The 19,388-nt window shown below is 42.7% G+C and overlaps 1 protein-coding gene across 3 annotated transcripts in view; it reads right to left on the bottom strand.

Annotated features, from left to right (window-relative positions):
- Positions 1-1,378: 1,378 nt before the first annotated feature.
- Positions 1,379-19,388, bottom strand: part of LOC139535405 (metabotropic glutamate receptor 4-like) — a 332,761-nt gene continuing 314,751 nt past the window's right edge. For 2 of the 3 annotated variants that reach the window (XM_071334769.1, XM_071334770.1), the window contains exons 10-11: positions 5,782-6,028; positions 1,379-1,507 (exon numbers count right to left, since the gene is read on the bottom strand). In XM_071334769.1, the coding sequence (XP_071190870.1) occupies positions 1,458-1,507; positions 5,782-6,028 (297 nt within the window). In that variant the 3' untranslated portion in view covers positions 1,379-1,457. Of the gene's footprint in view, positions 1,508-5,769; positions 6,029-19,388 lie in introns of all 3 variants that reach the window. The other variant, XM_071334772.1, reaches the window with a different exon arrangement.

Genomic DNA, 19,388 nt, shown 5'->3' with positions numbered 1-19,388 from the left:
AGCAAAGGGGGGACCAACCCCATATTAATGACCATGATTTTGGAATGAGATGTTCGACGATCAGGTATCCATATACTTTTGGTCATATATTGTATTTATTCAGAGAGCATTTTGTCTTGAGTAGGTTATTTTCTGCAGCTTGAGGCATCAGTCATATAGTATACGAACATATCCCTGAAGCATTTTACAGAACATGACAGTCCTCAGAGACAACATTTTTTTGTGATGAATTAGTCTCGTTATGGATATCATCTTGGGTGAATGACTCGCCAGTGCATACTTTATTTAGATCTGTACAACTTAGCTGTACCTTGAGTAAAAGGACAATTGTATTTAGTAGTGTTGTGTTATCCCATGTGGACTGGGCACTGGTAGGTGTATGGCGCTTAAATAAATCATATCAATCAATGAAAACCTTTGTGTGACCAGGAGTATAGCTGGTGGACGTGGATTGGGGTCAGCTATGGTATTTCAATGTAGGGCCTCTTTCAGGCTCTTCATTTTAGTCTGGAATTTTTGTATTAAAGCACGGACATAGTGGGAAGAGGGCAATGGCAGCCTTTGGATAGCTGGTATTGCCTCACTTTAGCACAGTAAACAAAGATCAATCACTAGACCTTCACCAGTTTGGAGATTACGTACAATAGGCTCAGGCCCGAACAATGGGAACGACACTGCAACATAGTTTGAACGCATTCTAAATATATTTTTTTAACAACACAACACAGGATGTTCAAACTGGCATGCTTAAAATCAATAATGACCATATTCTTTGTTGTCAACATCATTATATATTTTTTATGATGGGGTACAAGTATCCTGCATTGTTGGAATTATTTTTTCCATCCAGTCTTTACAAAAAAAACTGGAATACTTTTAGAAATATATTTTTTAACAATGACATAATTTAAAGTCTTCCTAGACATTTAAGTATGGACCACTCTTAAACTGGTGTTTCTGCAACTTCCCAAAGCATTGAGAGCAATGTCACTTACTGATGACAACACTGGCAGACTACAACATTGCATCGCACACACCTAAACAGATTCTTTCAATTGTCAGCTTGAGATGAGAAGTCATAGTGAAAGAGAAGGTAATGCAGCAATGTAAACAACGAGAAGGGATTAGAAGCCCCATCCTGCATGAATCCTCTCTGTACTCTGGACTCTGGCCAGGAGGGAAGTGTTTGTCTTGTCTGCCACGGCCAACACAAGATGGAACATCACAATTATACTGTATTTGTTCTGTTGTGGTCCCCTGAGGGTCCCTTCCTGCATCTCTGTTTGTCTTTTCTCTGTCCTTAACAATGACTACTCCCTATGAAATTCTTTAGTGATTCTCACATGTCCCATGTCCATTTTCTTGCCCTATTCCCCCCCCCCCCCCCCCCATTTCCACTGCATAAGAAAATGCTCCACGAGGTGACTGTCCTGAGCAATGACCATGGCCTTCCTCTCCTAGATTGCATGGTTGCTGTAGCTGATGTATGTTTGTTTTGTGGAGAAAGCTGAAAGAGAAGAGAAAGAAGGAGATGAGATCAACACAGAGACGAGGTCAGCGCAACATCAAAGTTATTGCTGTACACTGTGGTTTGTAAGTAGTGGTGCCGAATTTCTACTTTGTGCTTAGTACATCGACAGGTGGATATCAATGATGACATATCCAGAAATATACATTATGTTATATCCACCTAAGAGTAAATACCATGTCGTTTCAGCTACAGGTTGGACCAAGTTTCATATATAGATGTATCTGTAGGTACACCGAGTATACAAAACATTATGAACACCTGCTCTTTCCATGACATAGACTGACCAGGTGAATCCAGGTGAAAGCAACGATCCCTTACTGATGTCACTTGTTCAATCCACTTCTATCAGTGTAGAGGAAGGGGAGGAGACAGGTTAAAGAATGATTTTTAAGCCTTGAGACAATTGAGACATGGATTATGTACTTATGTGTGCAATTCAGAGTGTGAATGAGCAAGACAAACAATTGAAGTGCCTTTGAACGGGGTATGGTAGCTGGTGCCTGGCGCACAAGTTTGTGTCAAGAACTACAACGGTGCAGGGTTTTTCACAATCAACAGTTTCCCGTTTGTATCAAGATTTTTCCACCACCCAAAGGATACCCAGCCAACTTAATCAATATTAGGAAGGTGTTCTTAATGTATGGAATACTCAATGTATGTGTATATATATATATATATATATATTCACTTAAAAATGTCCTTGTTTTAGAAAGAAAAACACATTTTAGGTCCATTAAAATAACATCAAATTGATCAAAAATACAGTGTAGACATTGTTCATATTGTAAATGACTATTGTAGCTGGAAATGTGGGATTTTTTCTATGGAATATCTGCATAGGCGGACAGAGGCCCATTATCAGCACCCATCAGTCCTGTGTTCCAATGGCACTTTGTGTTAGCTAATCCAGCTAATGTTAGCTTTATCATTTTAAAAGGCTAAATGTCATTAGAAAACCCTTTTGCAATTATGTTAGCACAGCTGAAAACTGTTGTTCTGATTAAAGAAGCAATAAAACTGGCCTTTAGACAAAACAAATAAAGGAGGACCAAGGCACTCTTCATATAATTAATTAAAATGCCTTTGTATGGCATGTTCAATAGAAACAAAGTTTTAAAAAATCTGACGCGTTTCAGCTGCATGGCCTTCGTCAGGGAGTACAAAGAACTAATACAATGTCCTCTTTTGAACAGCTTTTCCAATTAGCCCTAATTTGAAGAGGGAGTGGTTACAAAATTGATTGGACGTACCTAGTAAGCAATACTATACACATTAAAAAGTGAAATACTGTGGCTATGTTATAAAAAAATTCAACTCCAAGCTAGAAGTATCAGAACGCCTAGAAAGGTTGTTCTAACCTTAAATATGACTGGGAGAAGTGTTAAGAATAAGAAAGCAATATATTCCATAGTACACTAGAACACAGCAAAACATGAACAACAACAGTCTAAACATAGCACTAGATGACAGCAAATGGACCTATCACGACCCTACAGGAAGGGTGAGAAATCCATATCTTCATTTAAACCAGGGTACTTAGTGGCCTGTAGTTTGTAAATCCATAAACGTTCCCTTTGGTTTAACTGTTTCAGACGGTCCCCTTTTCTAATTGATGCCGGAATATGATCAATACCCATAGCTTGTAGGGAGGCAGGGTTGCCATGGTGTAAGGACTTGTAGTGCCTTGCCTTGGGGTAGTCTTCATTGCCTATCCGTATGGCGTACTTGTGTTCCGCTAAGCGGTCTTGAAGGCGTCTCTTTGTCGGTCCAATGTAGAACACCTTGCACTGTGGACATTCCAATCTATAGATGACATGGGTGGTTTTGCAGTTAATGAAATGCTTAACGTAATACTCCATTTTAGAAGCTGTGTCAACAAAATACTTTTTTTGTGCAATTTTTCTGGCGGACTATATAGAGTTTTTCTTTCAAAAACAAGGACATTTCTAAGTGACCCCAAACTTTTGAACGGTAGTGTGTGATATATATATATATATATATATATATATATAGACACACACAGTATATTGTACCTGTCGTATTTGTACAGTGGGTGGGCTCTCAATCCCCTCCCAGACCTCCACCTCTTCCTACCCTGTCTACTGGGTAATCAGGCCTCAACTCTCCAGTTCTCTCCTGACCGTCTTATCTGATCTGCTGAGCCGGAGCGTATAAATTGTACCATCCCTGCTACCAATGTCAGCCAGTCAGAGAGATGGCGAGACGTGAATTTTTCCCAAAATAATTTTTACATTTAACTAGGCAAGTCAGTTAAGAATAAATTCTTATTTACAATGACAGCCTACCAGGGAACAGTGGGTTTATTGCCTTGTTCAGGGGCAGAATAACAGATTTTTGCATTGTCAGCTCAGGGATTTGATCCAGCAAACTTTTGGTTACTGGCCCAATGCGCTAACCACTAGGCTACTTGCCACACCATCATACAATTTGTCCGTAATGGCAATGACAAATGGTGCTTATTCAAATACCTATGCACTGTATGCCCCTTGTAAACAGATAGGCGAGGAATTTGTGCTTGCTATCAAACCTCCCTCTCCTCACTTATTGTTACATCGTCACTGTTGTCGTTAAAGTAAATAAATGTTTTTAAGATAAAGGCTTATGTGTAGATGTTATGTAACGCCACACCATGCTCAGCATCCTCATCAGTTTGCCATCAAATATTTGCAATGTTGCATTCAATATAAACAACTACAGTAAATTGTCAACAATGTATTTTTGGGGAACATCTCTGTACTTTTGTTATCAGTGGAATACAAATTGCAGGGGCTAAATAATCCCCAAAATACTGTAAACTAGCTCTCGGGGAACAGTGAATCATCACGATATGCATCTGTCATTAAGATTTACCCACAAACAGGGAGTCTATGTCTATTGACAGACATTACCGACTCAGACCACTCTTTTCTTTTCTGAGGGAAACGAGCCAGCCGTGTGGGTGAGTGTTTTGGCCATCACCTGAGACATTTTCTGCTGAGTCAATGGTTGAAATCATTATTTACCACAGTTGTATAAAGCCAGAGTCTGTCCCAGAAACCACCAAGCATTTTTATTGCTATTGAAATTAGAGGGAGATGGACTCAGGCAGAGAGAGGTTCAGCTGGTTCAGAAAGGAAACTCATTTACCTCTCAATTAATTACACCGGGCTTTGAACACTGCCACAAATCTGAGCCAAACTGCTGAAAATATACCTGTTCAGCATATTGAGTAGTGTCTTTCTGTGATAGTCAACTGAATGCATTGAAATTATAAAATAAAACATGGTTGTTGTATATGGTGTATAACAAGCATTGAAATGGATCTCATACATTCAATACAATAGGTTAATTGTGTATGGCGTTGAGGTAGCTGTTGAAGTAGGACTATACAGTACACCGCTCCTGGTATTAATGCCCTCCTTAGTGATATCCACACACAGTGGATATTTTGAGCCTATCATGGAATGTTTAAATGCCTCCCACAACTCACAAACTGATTTAAAATTAAAAATGGCAGCACATTTCCTACATCAATCGAAGTGTAAAATAACAACGGCGCAAGGTGGCCAGTAAATAATGATTTGGATACTTTGCTTTCCACCTCTTAAACCAATTTATTCATTTGATTTACAGTGCCTGAAGGGTAAAATACATTTAACAGCATGCTCATTACACAGGTGCACCTCATGCTAGGGAGAATAAAAGGCCACTCTAAAATGTGTAGTTTTGTCACACAACACAATGCCATAGATTTCTCAAGTTTTGAGGGAGTGTGCAAGTGGCATGCTGACTGCAGGAATGTTGCCAGAGAGTAAGAAATTCATTTCTCTACCATAAGCCGCCTCCAACGTTGTTTTAGAGAATTGTGGGTGAGCGGTTTGCTGATGTCAACGTTGTGAAAAGAGTGCCCCATGGTGGCATTGGGGTTATGGTATGGGCAGGCACAAGCTACGGACAACGAACACAATTCCATTTTATCTATGGCAATTTGAATGTATAGAAATATCGTGACGAGATCCTGAGGCCCATTGAGAGGCCCATTTCTTTTAAGGTATCTGTGACCAAAACAGAGGCATATCTGTATTCCCAGTCATGTGAAATCCATAGAATAGTGCCGAATGAATTTATTTCAATTGACTGATTTCCTCATATGAACTGTAACTCAGTAAAATCTTTGAAATTATTGCACGTTGCATTTATGTTTTTGTTCAGTATATATAGCATATATTTGTCTTCACCTTATAACTCACCTTGTGTTTCCTGGCTCTCACACAACTCGGACTTGGCTTCTCCGTTGGGACGTAGGCTCGCCTTGGGGTTGAACTTGTTGGACATGGTGGCAGCTGTGACCACAGCCTTGAGGCTGCGTGTGCGTTTGGGAACGTTCTGCTCCGGGTGCCTGAGGATCACGTAGACCTTGGGCATGTACAGCATCCCCAGAGAGACAGACGCACTCAGGCTCACAGAGATGGTCAGCGTGGTGGTCTGGATGTACATCTGTAAAGTAATGTCAAGGAGACTGTGTTAGACCTACGGATCGAAGTTGGTTAAGTTTAGGGTTAAGATTAGGGTTAATGTAACCGGTGTCGGGAATCGACAGTTACTGCTTCACCGCATCCCTGGTGGTTTACTCTAGATGTTAATGCTCATGTCAAACCCTCTTTACTTATCTGAGGTTAAATACTTCTGTCCATTTGTCCTTCATGAAGAGACGGAAATGATTTGTGAAGGACACAGACACCGTACAATCCATGACAGAGCTTTGCTCTTCACCAAAGTTCTTGTGAACGTGTAACGAGTATGTGTAATATAGTATATACTGTAAGCCTAAAGCGTATAAGACATGTTTGTGGTGTATCACTATTATTAATTACAATTCACATTACACAAGTAAATTATTAACAAAGGTATCTGTTGGTAGGATGGCTTGATCCTCTCTTCATAACACCCCCCCCCCCCCCCCCCCCCACACACACACACACACACACACACCAGTACCACCACGGTGCACAAAACCAAGCAACCAAGACACTCTTGTTTGTTGATTTTCGGCAGTGCTTGTTTTAACATGGCCATCACGTCAACCTTTAAAACGGAATGTCATAACACCAGCCTATCTGCCCTGTTCTGATTCACTACAAGCTGCCCCATAAAAAAACGAAATAACCTCATGAATTTTTTATCCATGGCTGAACATTGTGACCCACAGGGGAGGGCCTTGCTGATCAGCAGTCTCCCTCGCTCCATTTTAAGTGTTTGCAAAGCAGAACTGTGTTAATTAGGCCATCTTATTGAGAACATTTAAAGGGGAGGGACAGGCTCGTATGAATTGTAATGTATACAGTACATTGTTACAAATACTGATCGCCTGACTTGATCAGGGAAAAGCAATTAAAGGTTGAGCTAATATAAGATGGTGTAGACCCAAATGGTTTTATACCATGACACTATGACCCAACCTACAACAAACATAATCCACACTGACACATCTCGTTTAACATGTAATGAAATCAATAAATACCAATAGTGTGTTAACCTGTAAGGTATTTGACTGAGAGACCATTATAATTCAAATCTGTTCGGTTGGACTAGACCTTTCTCTGTAGCTCGCTATCTAATGCAGCAAGAGATTCCCTCCTGCTGTTTCATCAACATAGTGTAGCATCCCCAGACTTTACTTCCGCTAGTGTGTCTTTGTCTGTTTTTGTCATGTCTAACCCTCTAAGACGCTCCGCTTTCTCTCCAGATTGCTTTGCTTACCATCTAGGTGAAGCGCAGCACCATCGAGAATGGCGGATGGGACGTTAGAGGAGCAGATGCCAGCGGTGGTAGAGTCTCTCACAGCTGTGGAGACACAGTCCACTAGTGCTCTGCTCTGGGCTGTGTTCGGCTCGGCTATCTTATGGGGAGATTCAGGACCCAAGTTGTTATCCGTGGATTCATTTAAGAACAAATGAATAATTGGGATAATCAGGACAAGTTGTAGTGGGAAATTATTTGATCGATGATTTGGTTCATGTTATCTGCTGCTGTATTGTACTAATATTTAAACTTTACTTGACACCCACCGTCATATTACGTTATGACACGGTCATAACCATGTCATAATATGTCATAACAGCTGACATAACATGTCGTAACCTGTCATAATATGGTCATAACACTGCCATGACCCATATATTTACACCAGTTGTGACATATATTGCATTATTTTATTTTTGATTCCCTGCCAAGAAGTTTCCTTTAGTTGGAAAGTTTGTTTCATAAGTCCTTTGTTGTTGTAATGAATTTTTTGCAATCATGTTTTTTTTCATCATATTTGAAATAACTTGCAGAAAATACACTTTATGACACTGTCAAGAAGCATTATGACCATCCTGTGTCACAGGTAACTGCCAAAATAAAGGAAACCCCACATTAAGTGTCTTGATAGGGCTTAGGGCCACCAAAAGCTGCCAAAACAGCTTCAATGCGCCTTGGCATGGATGCGACACCATTCTTCCACCAGAAATTCCATAATTTGGTGTTTTGTTGATGGTGGTGGAAAACGCTGTCTCGGGCGCCACTCCAGAATCTCCCGTAAGTGTTCAATTGGATGGGATCTGGTGAAACACACACACACACACACGCTTTAAACCCCCTATGCTACTTTGAGACCCCTCTTTTAAAGTCACTGCAATCTTTTCTTCTAGACAAATATAATGGACAACTGGGCAATTTTTTAGACATGACCCTAAGCATGATGGGATGTTAACTTCTAAACCCTCATACCACCGACTGGGGTTATTTTGACCACAGAGGCATATTTTTTTATCATAGTCCAAAGGCGGTTTATTCAATTCTTCACATTTTTCACGACTTTGTCAGTGAACTTGTTCTTAATAAATCGAAATAATTGTTTAGTGTTTCTGTATCAATATGGACTTTTTATAAATTAAATTCCTTTGTGGTCATTTTGACTCCAGTGTCAGTATGTCAGATGTGCATTAGTCAACTGTAAGTGACTTTGAATGTAGGAATACTTCCATATGTGTAACGGCAGATTTCCTCCTCTTCATCTGAAGAGGAGGTGTAGCAGGGATCGGACCAAGACGCAGCGTAGTTAGTGTTCATCATGTTTAATAACAACAAAACCGTGAACACTACAAAATACAAAATAACAAATGTGGCAAAACCGAAACAGTCCTATCTGGTGCATAGAACACAAAGACAGAAGACAACCACCCACAAACCCCAACACAAAACAGGCTACCTAAATATGGTTCCCAATCAGAGACAACGCAAAACACCTGTCTCTGATTGAGAACCATATCAGGCCAAACAAGAAACCCACATAGAAACAGACAACATAGAATGCCCACTCAGCTCACGCCCTGACCAACACTAAAACAAAGAAAATACAGAAGACCTATGGTCAGAACGTGACAGTACCCCCCCCCCCCCCTCCCCCCAAGGTGCGGACTCCGGCCGCAAAACCTGAACCTATAGGGGAGGGTCTGGGTGGGCATCTGTCCGCGGTGGCAGCTCTGGCGCTCCACCATAGTCTTTGTCCGCTTTAGTGTCCTCCTTTGAGCGGCGACCCTCGCCGCCGATCCTGGCCTGGGAACCCTACTAAATGGGCCCACAGGACTGAGGGACACTTCTGGACTGAAGAAGCCGCTCCGGACTGAGAGGCAGCTCAGGACTGAGGGGTAGCTCATGACTGAGGGGTAGCTCATGACTGAGAGGTAGCTCATGACTGAGGGGTAGCTCATGACTGAGGGGTAGCTCATGGCTGAGGGCAGCTCCGGACTGAAGGGCAGCTCATGACTGAAGGGCAGCTCATGACTGAAGGGCGGCTCATGACTGAAGGGCGGCTCATGACTGAAGGGCGGCTCATGACTGAAGGGCGGCTCCGGACTGGCGGACGGGCGGCTCTGGCGGCTCCTGACTGGCGGGCGGCTCTGGCGGCTCCTGACTGGCGGGCGGCTCTGGCGGCTCCTGACTGGCGGGCGGCTCTGGCGGCTCCTGACTGGCGGGCGGCTCTGGCGGCTCCTGACTGGCGGGCGGCTCTGGCGGCTCCTGACTGGCGGGCGGCTCTGGCGGCTCCTGACTGGCGGGCGGCTCTGGCGGCTCCTGACTGGCGGGCGGCTCTGGCGGCTCCTGACTGGCGGGCGGCTCTGGCGGCTCCTGACTGGCGGGCGGCTCTGGCGGCTCCTGACTGGCGGGCGGCTCTGGCGGCTCCTGACTGGCGGGCGGCTCTGGCGGCTCCTGACTGGCGGGCGGCTCTGGCGACTCCTGACTGGCGGGCGGCTCTGGCGACTCCTGACTGGCGGGCGGCTCTGGCGACTCCTGACTGGCGGGCGGCTCTGGCGGCTCCTGACTGACGAACGGCTCTAGCGGCTCAGGACAGACGGGCGGCTTAAATGGCGCTGGGCAGACGGGCGGCTCAGACGGCGCTGGGCAGACGGGTGGCTCAGACGGCACTGGGCAGACGGGCGGCTCAGACGGCGCTGGGCAGACGGGCAGCTCAGACGGCGCTGGGCAGACGGGCAGCTCAAACGGCGCTGGGCAGACGGCAGACTCTGACCTGCTGAGGCGCACAGTAGGCCTGGTGCGTGGTGCCGGAACTGGTGGTACCTGGCTAAGGACACGCACCTCAAGGCTAGTGCGGGGAGCAGCAACAGAGCATACAGGGCTCTGGAGACGCACAGGAGGCTTGGTGCGTGGTGCCGGAACTGGTGGTACCGGGCTGGAGACACGCATCACAGGGCGAGTGCGTGGAGGAGGAACAGGGCTCTGGAGACGCACAGGAAGTCTGGTGCGTGGTGTTGGCACTGGTGGTACTGGGCTGGTGCGAGGAGGTGGCACCGGATATACCGGACCGTGAAGGCGTACTGGAACTCTTGAGCACCGAGCCTGCCCAACCTTACCTGGTTGAATACTCCCCTTAACCCGCACTGGGCTGTGCTGGCGAACGGGGGACACCATGCGTAAGGCTGGTGCCATGTACACCGGCCCAAGGAGACGCACTGGAGACCAGATGCGTTGAGCCGGCTTCATGGCACCTGGCTCGATGCCCACTCTAGCCCGGCCGATACGAGGAGCTGGGATGTACCGCACCGGGCTATGCACACGTACAGGAGACACCGTGCGCTCTTCCGCATAACATGGTGTCTGCCCATACTCTCGCTCTCCACTGTAAGCACGGGAAGTTGGCGCAGGTCTCCTACCTGACTTCGCCACACTCCCCGTGTGTCTCCCCCCCAAGACATTTTTGGGGCTGCCTCTCTGGCTTCCAGCCACGCTTCCGTGCTGCCTCCTCATACCACCGCCTCTCGGCTTTAGCTGCCTCCAGCTCTTCACGAGGGCGGCGATATTCCCCAGCTTGAACCCAGGGTCCCTTACCGTCCAGAATTTCCTCCCATGTCCAGGAGTCCTGTGTACTTGGCCGCTGCTGCTGCTGTTGCCGCTGCTGCCCGTTACCACGCTGCTTGGTCCTCTTTTGGTGGGTGGTTCTGTAACGGCAGATTTCCTCCTCTTCGTCTGAAGAGGAGGTGTAGTAGGGATCGGACCAAGACGCAGCGTAGTTAGTGTTCATCATGTTTAATAACAACAAAACACAAAATAACAAATGTGGCAAAACCGAAACAGTCCTATCTGGTGCATAGAACACAAAGACAGAAGACAACCACCCACAAACCCCAACACAAAACAGGCTACCTAAATATGGTTCCCAATCAGAGACAACGCAAAACACCTGTCTCTGATTGAGAACCATATCAGGCCAAACAAGAAACCCACATAGAAACAGACAACATAGAATGCCCACTCAGCTCACGTCCTGACCAACACTAAAACAAAGAAAACACAAAAGAACTATGGTCAGAACGTGACAATATGCATCCATTGTATATAGCTGCCTTCATTTTGCAGGACCCCAGGAAGAGTAGCTGCTGCCTTGACAACCGCTAATGGGGATACATAATAAATACAAATACAAATACAAAGCATGGCATACGTTAATGCAGAGTTGACCATTAGAATTCATTCACTGTACACTCTGAATATTTGAATTAATGTTTGGCATTGCAGTTCTGTTGAGTAAGCCTAAAATGAACCGTCCACCATGGGGCTGTGAGTGTATATCAGAGCAAGTCTGAAAGACTGTGACTCAGACAGTAGACTGGCTGGATCATTCGCCTGTACTTCTCCCCTAATCTGCCTCTTCCTCAGCACATTCAGAACAGCGCATATTGGAGGAGTGCTATTGGCAGACCTGCACATATAGAACATGTGATTTCTATGGACCTGCATTTGTTTAGCGAGCTGGATGTAGGTTGGCATTTATTGGGATGACTCATGTACTGGAGTCAGCTCTGCAGGGTGGTCATACTAGCTGGCACAGTCATAACATCTGATTTTAAACCTAACCCTAACCTTAGAGAGTGACTGCCCCTAAAAAGCAACTTCTTGTTTTGAAAACGGCCTATGTGGCAACAATATGATTTATTCATTTATTTATTCTAGTGTCAAATTGGCTACAAAGTCTAAATAGGATAATTTTGGTCATAAAGTCAGTCTTGTCCAAAACTGAGGTTTGCGAGATTAAAAGGAAAAATGCGTATGTAACGGAATGAAGAGTACTGTAACAGTTTTCCTAGGGTTGGGTTTATTTCAATCCTACCCACATGTCCACAGCTTGCAGCACCCAAGTAATCTTCAATTCGGAGCATAGCTGCACACGACCCGATCGTAATGCCCATGGTCAATTTGGTTTGACATTCGATATCCGTATAGGGGTAGTTAGGGACCATCAGTAAATCACACCATGTACATGAGACAATATTTGAAAAGGTCTATAGCTTCAAATTTCAATGACTTAAAAACGTCAAACCAACTATAAATTGTAGACATGCACATACAAATATTGAAAGCATTTAATGAGACAACTAAAAGATGTGCAACATGAAAATATTGTCCCATTTACATTGTAAATGTAAAGCTAAAGCTGAAGCTAATTGGCGAATGAAGTTAGCTAGCCGATGCAACTTTAAGACACAAGAGGTTAGGTTGTTTCACGTTATCTAGTAACTGTGTACTGTCTTGGCAGAGTGAATGTACAAATGCTTGCCACGTGCAATACATACACAAGAGACACCCATATTAAATCACCCCCCCCCCCCCCAGACAACTATCGTTTGGCTTCAGTCATGGCCACTGAAAAACAAGGTCAAATCAGGAAGTTCAGCTCCCCTTCAACACCAACCTTCCCACACAGCTAACCTTATGCCTCACCTTAAGACAAAAAAAGCACATTTTGTTTTCAATACATTTTTTACGGTATAGCCAATTCTGACTTTGCGGCTGGCCCATCTAGTGAAAACCGCTCAGCTCTGCCTCCAGGATAAGATTCATCCTAATAAACGCTAACGTGCGAGCGGCATCACATATGCTCCATCTTAAGACTGATGAATAAAAAGCACTTTCATTTTCCGTTATTGACTAACATTCTTCCTGGGAAACAATGTCGCTTCTTTGTTTTACTCATAGTTCAGTATGGCATATTCAAACAACAGGCTATGAATCATTTCAATATTCATTTCAATTTCACAGCCTCACATGGTTTCTGTGGTTATAGTCTAATTAAACCAATAAGGATTTTTCCCTTCCCCCGGGGACTCTAATGTGGTGCTGCTGAAGAACGTGATTTACAAAGGGGCTACAATGTTTTGGCCTTGATTAGCTTCTTGTCCAATCCCCTCTCCCTCTAGGAAAACACAGGACAACAACTACATGCTTGTGTCATGTAGCCGATGCAACCAGTATGAAATCCTAGATCTTATCCAGGCCTCTGTGCTCTGTCCCATTACATTTACATTTAAGTCATTTAGCAGACGCTCTTATCCAGAGCGACTTACAAATTGGAAAGTTCATACATATTCATCCTGGTCCCCCCGTGGGGAATGAACCCACAACCCTGGCGTTGCAAGCGCCATGCTCTACCAACTGAGCCACACGGGACCACTTATTGGGTATTTACCAACGTCTCGGCATCACTGTGCCTTCCTCAGGTTAATGTCATGAATACTTGAACCAGGTTATGAAGACAAACAGTGCAATTAGTGCAACCAATTACAATTTGTGAAACTGTAAAAAAAATGTATGTCATATTAAATATTAGGCTATTGTTATCATATAGAAACATAATTTAATATCGTACATCATGTTAGCATTAACATACATTATTGCTTAATTTAATTTCACATATTTAATTGTTTTGTATTTCATTTCATATTTGATACATGTAATCTTTTGGTTCAACCTTAATGCATAATGAGCATCATTAACAGGGGGGACATATTCGGTGTACGCTAATAAGCCGTAGATAGAAAATATATACTTATAAGACTTGTTCATAAAATAAACAATTGTTCATAAGAAGGGCCTGAGATCACAGCATGTAATCTAAGGCTGTTGAACTAACCTACTTTTTTAACAACACGAACACTGTAAACAGCGTAATGAAAACTTGATGACATAAAAGAGATGGACAAAACCACTCACTAGCAGCCAGCTGTCCGAGCACCGTAATGGCAGCTCTTTCTAAGGCGGCCCGATTGCGTTGGAATTGTGTCCATTGTGAGGAGAGAAACCTTCCCCTTGGACTCCATTGTGAGACGTTCCTACCATTCCTCCCCCTCCCCCTACCTGACCGACATCCTCTGATTTACTGCACCTCTCCAGGTGAGGCAGTGCCACATCGATTCCCACATCCGGCATCATGCTCTGTGATCACACACTTATAGATAGACCAGATTCGACTGATAGAGAAGGCCTCCTATATGGCGTGTGTTACATTTCTCCTGACACAGGATGACAAATAAATTAGTGTAATTGGAGTGCCAGGCGAGGGAGGCTTGCAGTAAACTGGTGATGAGCACATAGGCGGACAGATAAGCTAAATCAAGACCCAGAGCAACTCAAGCATTTAATTTGCTCTAAAAGACATGTCATTTCCAGCTGCAAGGCTTTGTCGGGCTTGTCACTTTGGATGATTACGAGGTGCTTTTGTGTTTGCATGTTAATTTCTTATAAAGGAACATTGTTTACATAACAGCGCAGATGATCTATCACAGAATTATTCCAATTGATTGGAAAATCAAGAAGTTTGTGTGTACTGCAGCCCAGTATTGTTGATTGTGGATGGCATCATCCAGAATATTTTAGCTCAAAAGAGATTTTTTTTAGAACAAATAGCACAGTAGTTCAACACTAAATCTTCTCATCATACTGTAGAGGCATATTTCTGCTACGTTCAAAGTTTCCTGTGTGCGCATGTGTATAATATGACTAGCTACGATAGAGGAAGCAGAGAGAGCAGTATAAGGGAAGTCTTAGCTCAGGCACGCCACTGTATTTTCTCTCTCACCTACAGTAACAGAGCTCCAGTCTCCTGGCAGTGGTGGCACTCCTCCTCCCAAAGAACTAAAGTTCTCTCCACAACTGTGTCCGCCCCTTTCCAAGGGAAAAACGAATTAATGAATGTTTAATATGAATTGGGAGAAGAAAAGCCACCTCTTATCATAAGCCTCTATAAGAGAACTTGTTCCAGGTTTTCAAATTGAATTAGCAGGGCTGGGTTTCTGCAGGATTGTGTGAGGAGAAACAAAAAGTAGGGCACCTCCTGTTTTGTGATTCAAAGCCACACTAGCTAATGGATTACCTCATCTAGGAATAAGCTTACGTTAAGTCTACTTCACGATTCTCTTTTATCTTTCAAAGCAGAAGATGGACAGCTGGAAGACAGTAGTTATTGATATCCATTGCGGTTTGCTACTGATTACAAGAGATACGCAATGTTCAGGTCAATGTCTGTTATTCAGTACATGTGGAGCTTTTGCGGTTTGTGTTCGATTACCTTGTTCTTATTAATGAAATGATGAACGATCCTTTAAAGGCTGATCCATGTTTCCAGTATTTATGCACCATTATTAACACAATGTGATGGTAGCAGACAAGACTTAGAAGAGCTTAAGCAAAAGCGGCATAATCTTCTTGTAAAAGTTGTTTTCCCTTTTGATCCCTGCAGGTATCTTCCTGTTCTTCAGATGAGTATGCATTGTGTTAACTCCACAACAGGTCATACTGATAAAGGAAGTTGACCGATACACACAATTAATCGCGCTCAGTAAGGGCTTCATTACGTTAACACACAGTGGACTCTATGGACATTTTGCACAATGACTGAGTGCATCTTACTCGCAATGGCCATATGCAATGCCCAGTAACACACTGCGGAAGAATACACATGTTGAACGCAGTTCATAAGTGATAGTCAGTCTTACAAGATATACATTTTAGCCATGTACAAGCTGAGTAGAGATCCTAGCAGAATGTACTCTGGGTTTTTTTCTGCCTCTGCAGCCTTAGTGGGAAGACGGTGATGATGATGACATTATAGTATAGCTCTTTAGACCTCCCCTCTTTCTGTTGTTTTACTCCAGCCCCACCGATGGTGTCATCCCTGCCAGTGCAATGCATTCACTAGCCTCTCGCCCCTGAGTAAATAACCAGTGCTCACGACAGCTACCGAGGCCCCATTCTTTGTCTATCTGCCAAATAGATCTGCTTCCACCTACTCATTTTAACCATTGTTTTTATCTCAAGGCTGTGGAGCCCTACAGTACACTGTACTGCAGCTATGGTTATGTGCTAAAAACTCAACATCCACACTGTAAACACCAAGGCATTTTTAACTCAAATACTTCTGGTAAATTGAACTCATAGTCAATGAAAAGTGATTAGGCCTATTACTTAAAATGTTAATGATGTACTGAATCAAAACTAAATGAGAAGTCATATCAACTACATTAAAAAAAAGTTATGTTAACAAATGTACTTTTTTTAAATTATTGTTTTTAATATCTGTGTTTTTGCATTTACATTGAGTGATTGATTGATTAATCTTACACTACACAAAGATAAATAACATACATTGTTGTAAACTAATCCAATAATTTTGTTAGATTTTTTGCACCCGTTCCGAAAATGGTTGTTCCAGTTTAAATAGCTTAGGTAGTCTCCTCACACTGTTCCTAATCCTGGCAGTCATTATGAGTGCAGGTTGCAGGTGAATACAAATTTCAGCTGTTAGATAGCTTAACTCTGTCTGGATTATAGGATTTTCACATCACTTTGTAAACCAGCATAATGTGACTTGCATCTAAGATTGCAACCTTCTGGTAAATGTCCAAGGTTTCCCAGAAATCCCGGGTGGAAGATTCCTGGAAATTCTTCTACCAGGATTTTTTTGAAAATCTGGGAACTTTGGGAAAGTTAACGGAATTTTGCAACCCTATTTGCAGGCCTGTAAACCATGAGCTTCAGCCCCCTGTATTACATTCAACACACCTGGTCTTCCAGGTCGGTTAAATCAAAAACATGAAGTGCCTTCGGCACTCAAGTACCAGGGATGCCTACCCCTGCTCTACAGGGTCACAGTGACTCCATCAGTTTGAGTAATGACTACAAAATCACAATAAATATACTCAGATATATTAACTGCAACAGGTTTCCTCAAAAGTTTGAATTAATGACAGCACATTGGGGTTTACAGTGCATGCATTTCTCCCAGTTCAAACGGTTCAAACAGTATTTGGTTTCTTTCTAATTCTTATGCTGCACTTGATTCAGCTTGGTTGTCACAACAGAACCAATGGAATAGTCCAAAAAAGTGCAAACCCCGCCCATCTGACACTCCATTCCAGGCAGGCTTAATCGAATGCTTGAACGTTTTTGAATGAAAACCAATACAATTGCCCCTAGGTGTGAATCCCAGTGTTCAGTGGATTTGCCGTTCACCAGACCAGAATCATTGATTTGACACAGTGACACGAGTGTGAGCTCTGTGGTTGTGTAAACAGCTCAACGGTCACTAATACACTGTGGCACATGGCTGTCACATACGCATGAGTCACAGAATAACAAGCAGGCTACTGTATGCAAAGGGCCTGCAGAGTTTATAGGAATTATCTTCAAATGTAGAATAGGACCTTTCTTCAGATCAGAACTTTTAATATTTAAGTAATTAATGGCTTAGCAGTTTTATATTGATACTTACCTCCTCAATGTAATTGTATCTCAGATATACTGTAATCACAGAATTATGCAATCCTCAGCTTGTAATTCTAGTCTTCATAAAACCAAGACTGCAGGGGAGATTAAAACTTAATGATTACAAAATGAAAAATTGGTGCTCTGACGCAGAGTATAACAGAATTCACCATCCCTTAGCCTACGTTTTCCGCACGCCCGCGGAAATCTAATTAACATAATGGAAACAATCTGTCAATCTGTCTGTTTAAAGCAGAGATATCTGTTTTGCATGGGCTGCATCTCAATACACATCATCAAGCGATATCGCCCTTCTGCATCTGCGGTGAAAGGCAGTGGTGGGAAAAGTACCCAATTGTCATACTTGAGTAAAAGTAAAGATACCTTAACGGATAATGACTCAATTAAAAGTGAAAGTCACCCAGTAAAATACTACTTGAGTAAAAGTCTAAAAGTATTTGGTTTTAAATATACTTAAGTGTCAAAAGTAAATGTAATTGCTAAAATATACTTAAGTATCAAAAGTAAAAATCATTTCAAATTCCTTACACTACCGGTCCAAATTTTAGAACACCTACTCATTCAAGGGTTTTTCTTTATTTTGAAAATGTTTGAATAATAGTGAAGACATCAAAACTATGAAATAACATATATGGAATCAGGTAGTAACCAAAAAAGTGTTAAACAAATCAAAATATATTTTATATTTCAGATTCTTCAAATTTTCACCATTTGCCTTGATGACAGCTTTGCACACTCTTGGCATTGTCTCAACCAGCTTCACCTGAAATGCTTTTCCAACAGTCTTGAAGGAGTTCCCACATATGCTAAGCACTTGTTTGTGGATTGTGGAGGCCAGGTCATTTGATACAGCACTCCATCACTCTCCTTCTTGGAAAAAATAGCCCTTACACAGCCTGGAGGTGTTTTGGGTCATTGTCCAGTTGAAAAGCAAGTGATAGTCTCACTAAGCCCAAACCAGCTGGGATGGCGTATCGCTGCATAATGACAGTATGATTCACACAGTCTCCATATGTCTGTTACTTGAACTCTGTGAAGCATTTATTTGGGCTGCAATTTCTGAGGCTGTTAACTCTAATGAACTTATCTTCTACAGCAGAGGTAACTCTGGGTCTTCCATTCCTGTGGCGGTCATCATAAGAGCCAGTTTCATCACAGCGCTTGATGGTTTTTACGACTGCACTTAAAGAGAATATCAAGGTTCTTGAAATTTTCCGGATTGACTGACCTTCATGTCTTAAAATATGTCGTTTCTCTTTGCTTATTTGAGCTGTTCTTGCCATAATACGGACATGGTCTTTTACCAAATAGGGCTATCTTCTGTATACCACCCCTGCCATGTCACAACACAACTGAATGTCTCAAATTCATTAAGAAGGAAAGAAATTCTACAAGTTAACTTTTAACAAGGCACACCTGTTAATTGAAATGCATTCCAGGTGACTACCTAATGAAGCTGGTTGAGAGAATGCCAAGAGTGTGCAAAGCTGTCATCATGGCAAAGGGTGGCTACTTTGAAGAATCTCAAATATAAAATATATTTTGATTTGTTTAACACTTTTTGGGTAACTACATGATTCTATATGTGTTATTTCATAGTTTTGTTGTCTTCACTATTATTCTACAATGTAGAAAATAGTCAAATAAAGAAAACCCCTGGAATGAGTAGGTGTGTTCAAACTTTTGACTGGTGCTGTAAATGGAATTAGTTTAAGACCAAAAATAAGGAGATAAATATATG

The sequence above is a fragment of the Salvelinus alpinus genome, chromosome 12 (assembly GCF_045679555.1).
Source record: "Salvelinus alpinus chromosome 12, SLU_Salpinus.1, whole genome shotgun sequence".
Lineage (NCBI taxonomy): Eukaryota > Metazoa > Chordata > Actinopteri > Salmoniformes > Salmonidae > Salvelinus > Salvelinus alpinus.
This window is presented reverse-complemented; position numbering and strand designations above follow the sequence as displayed.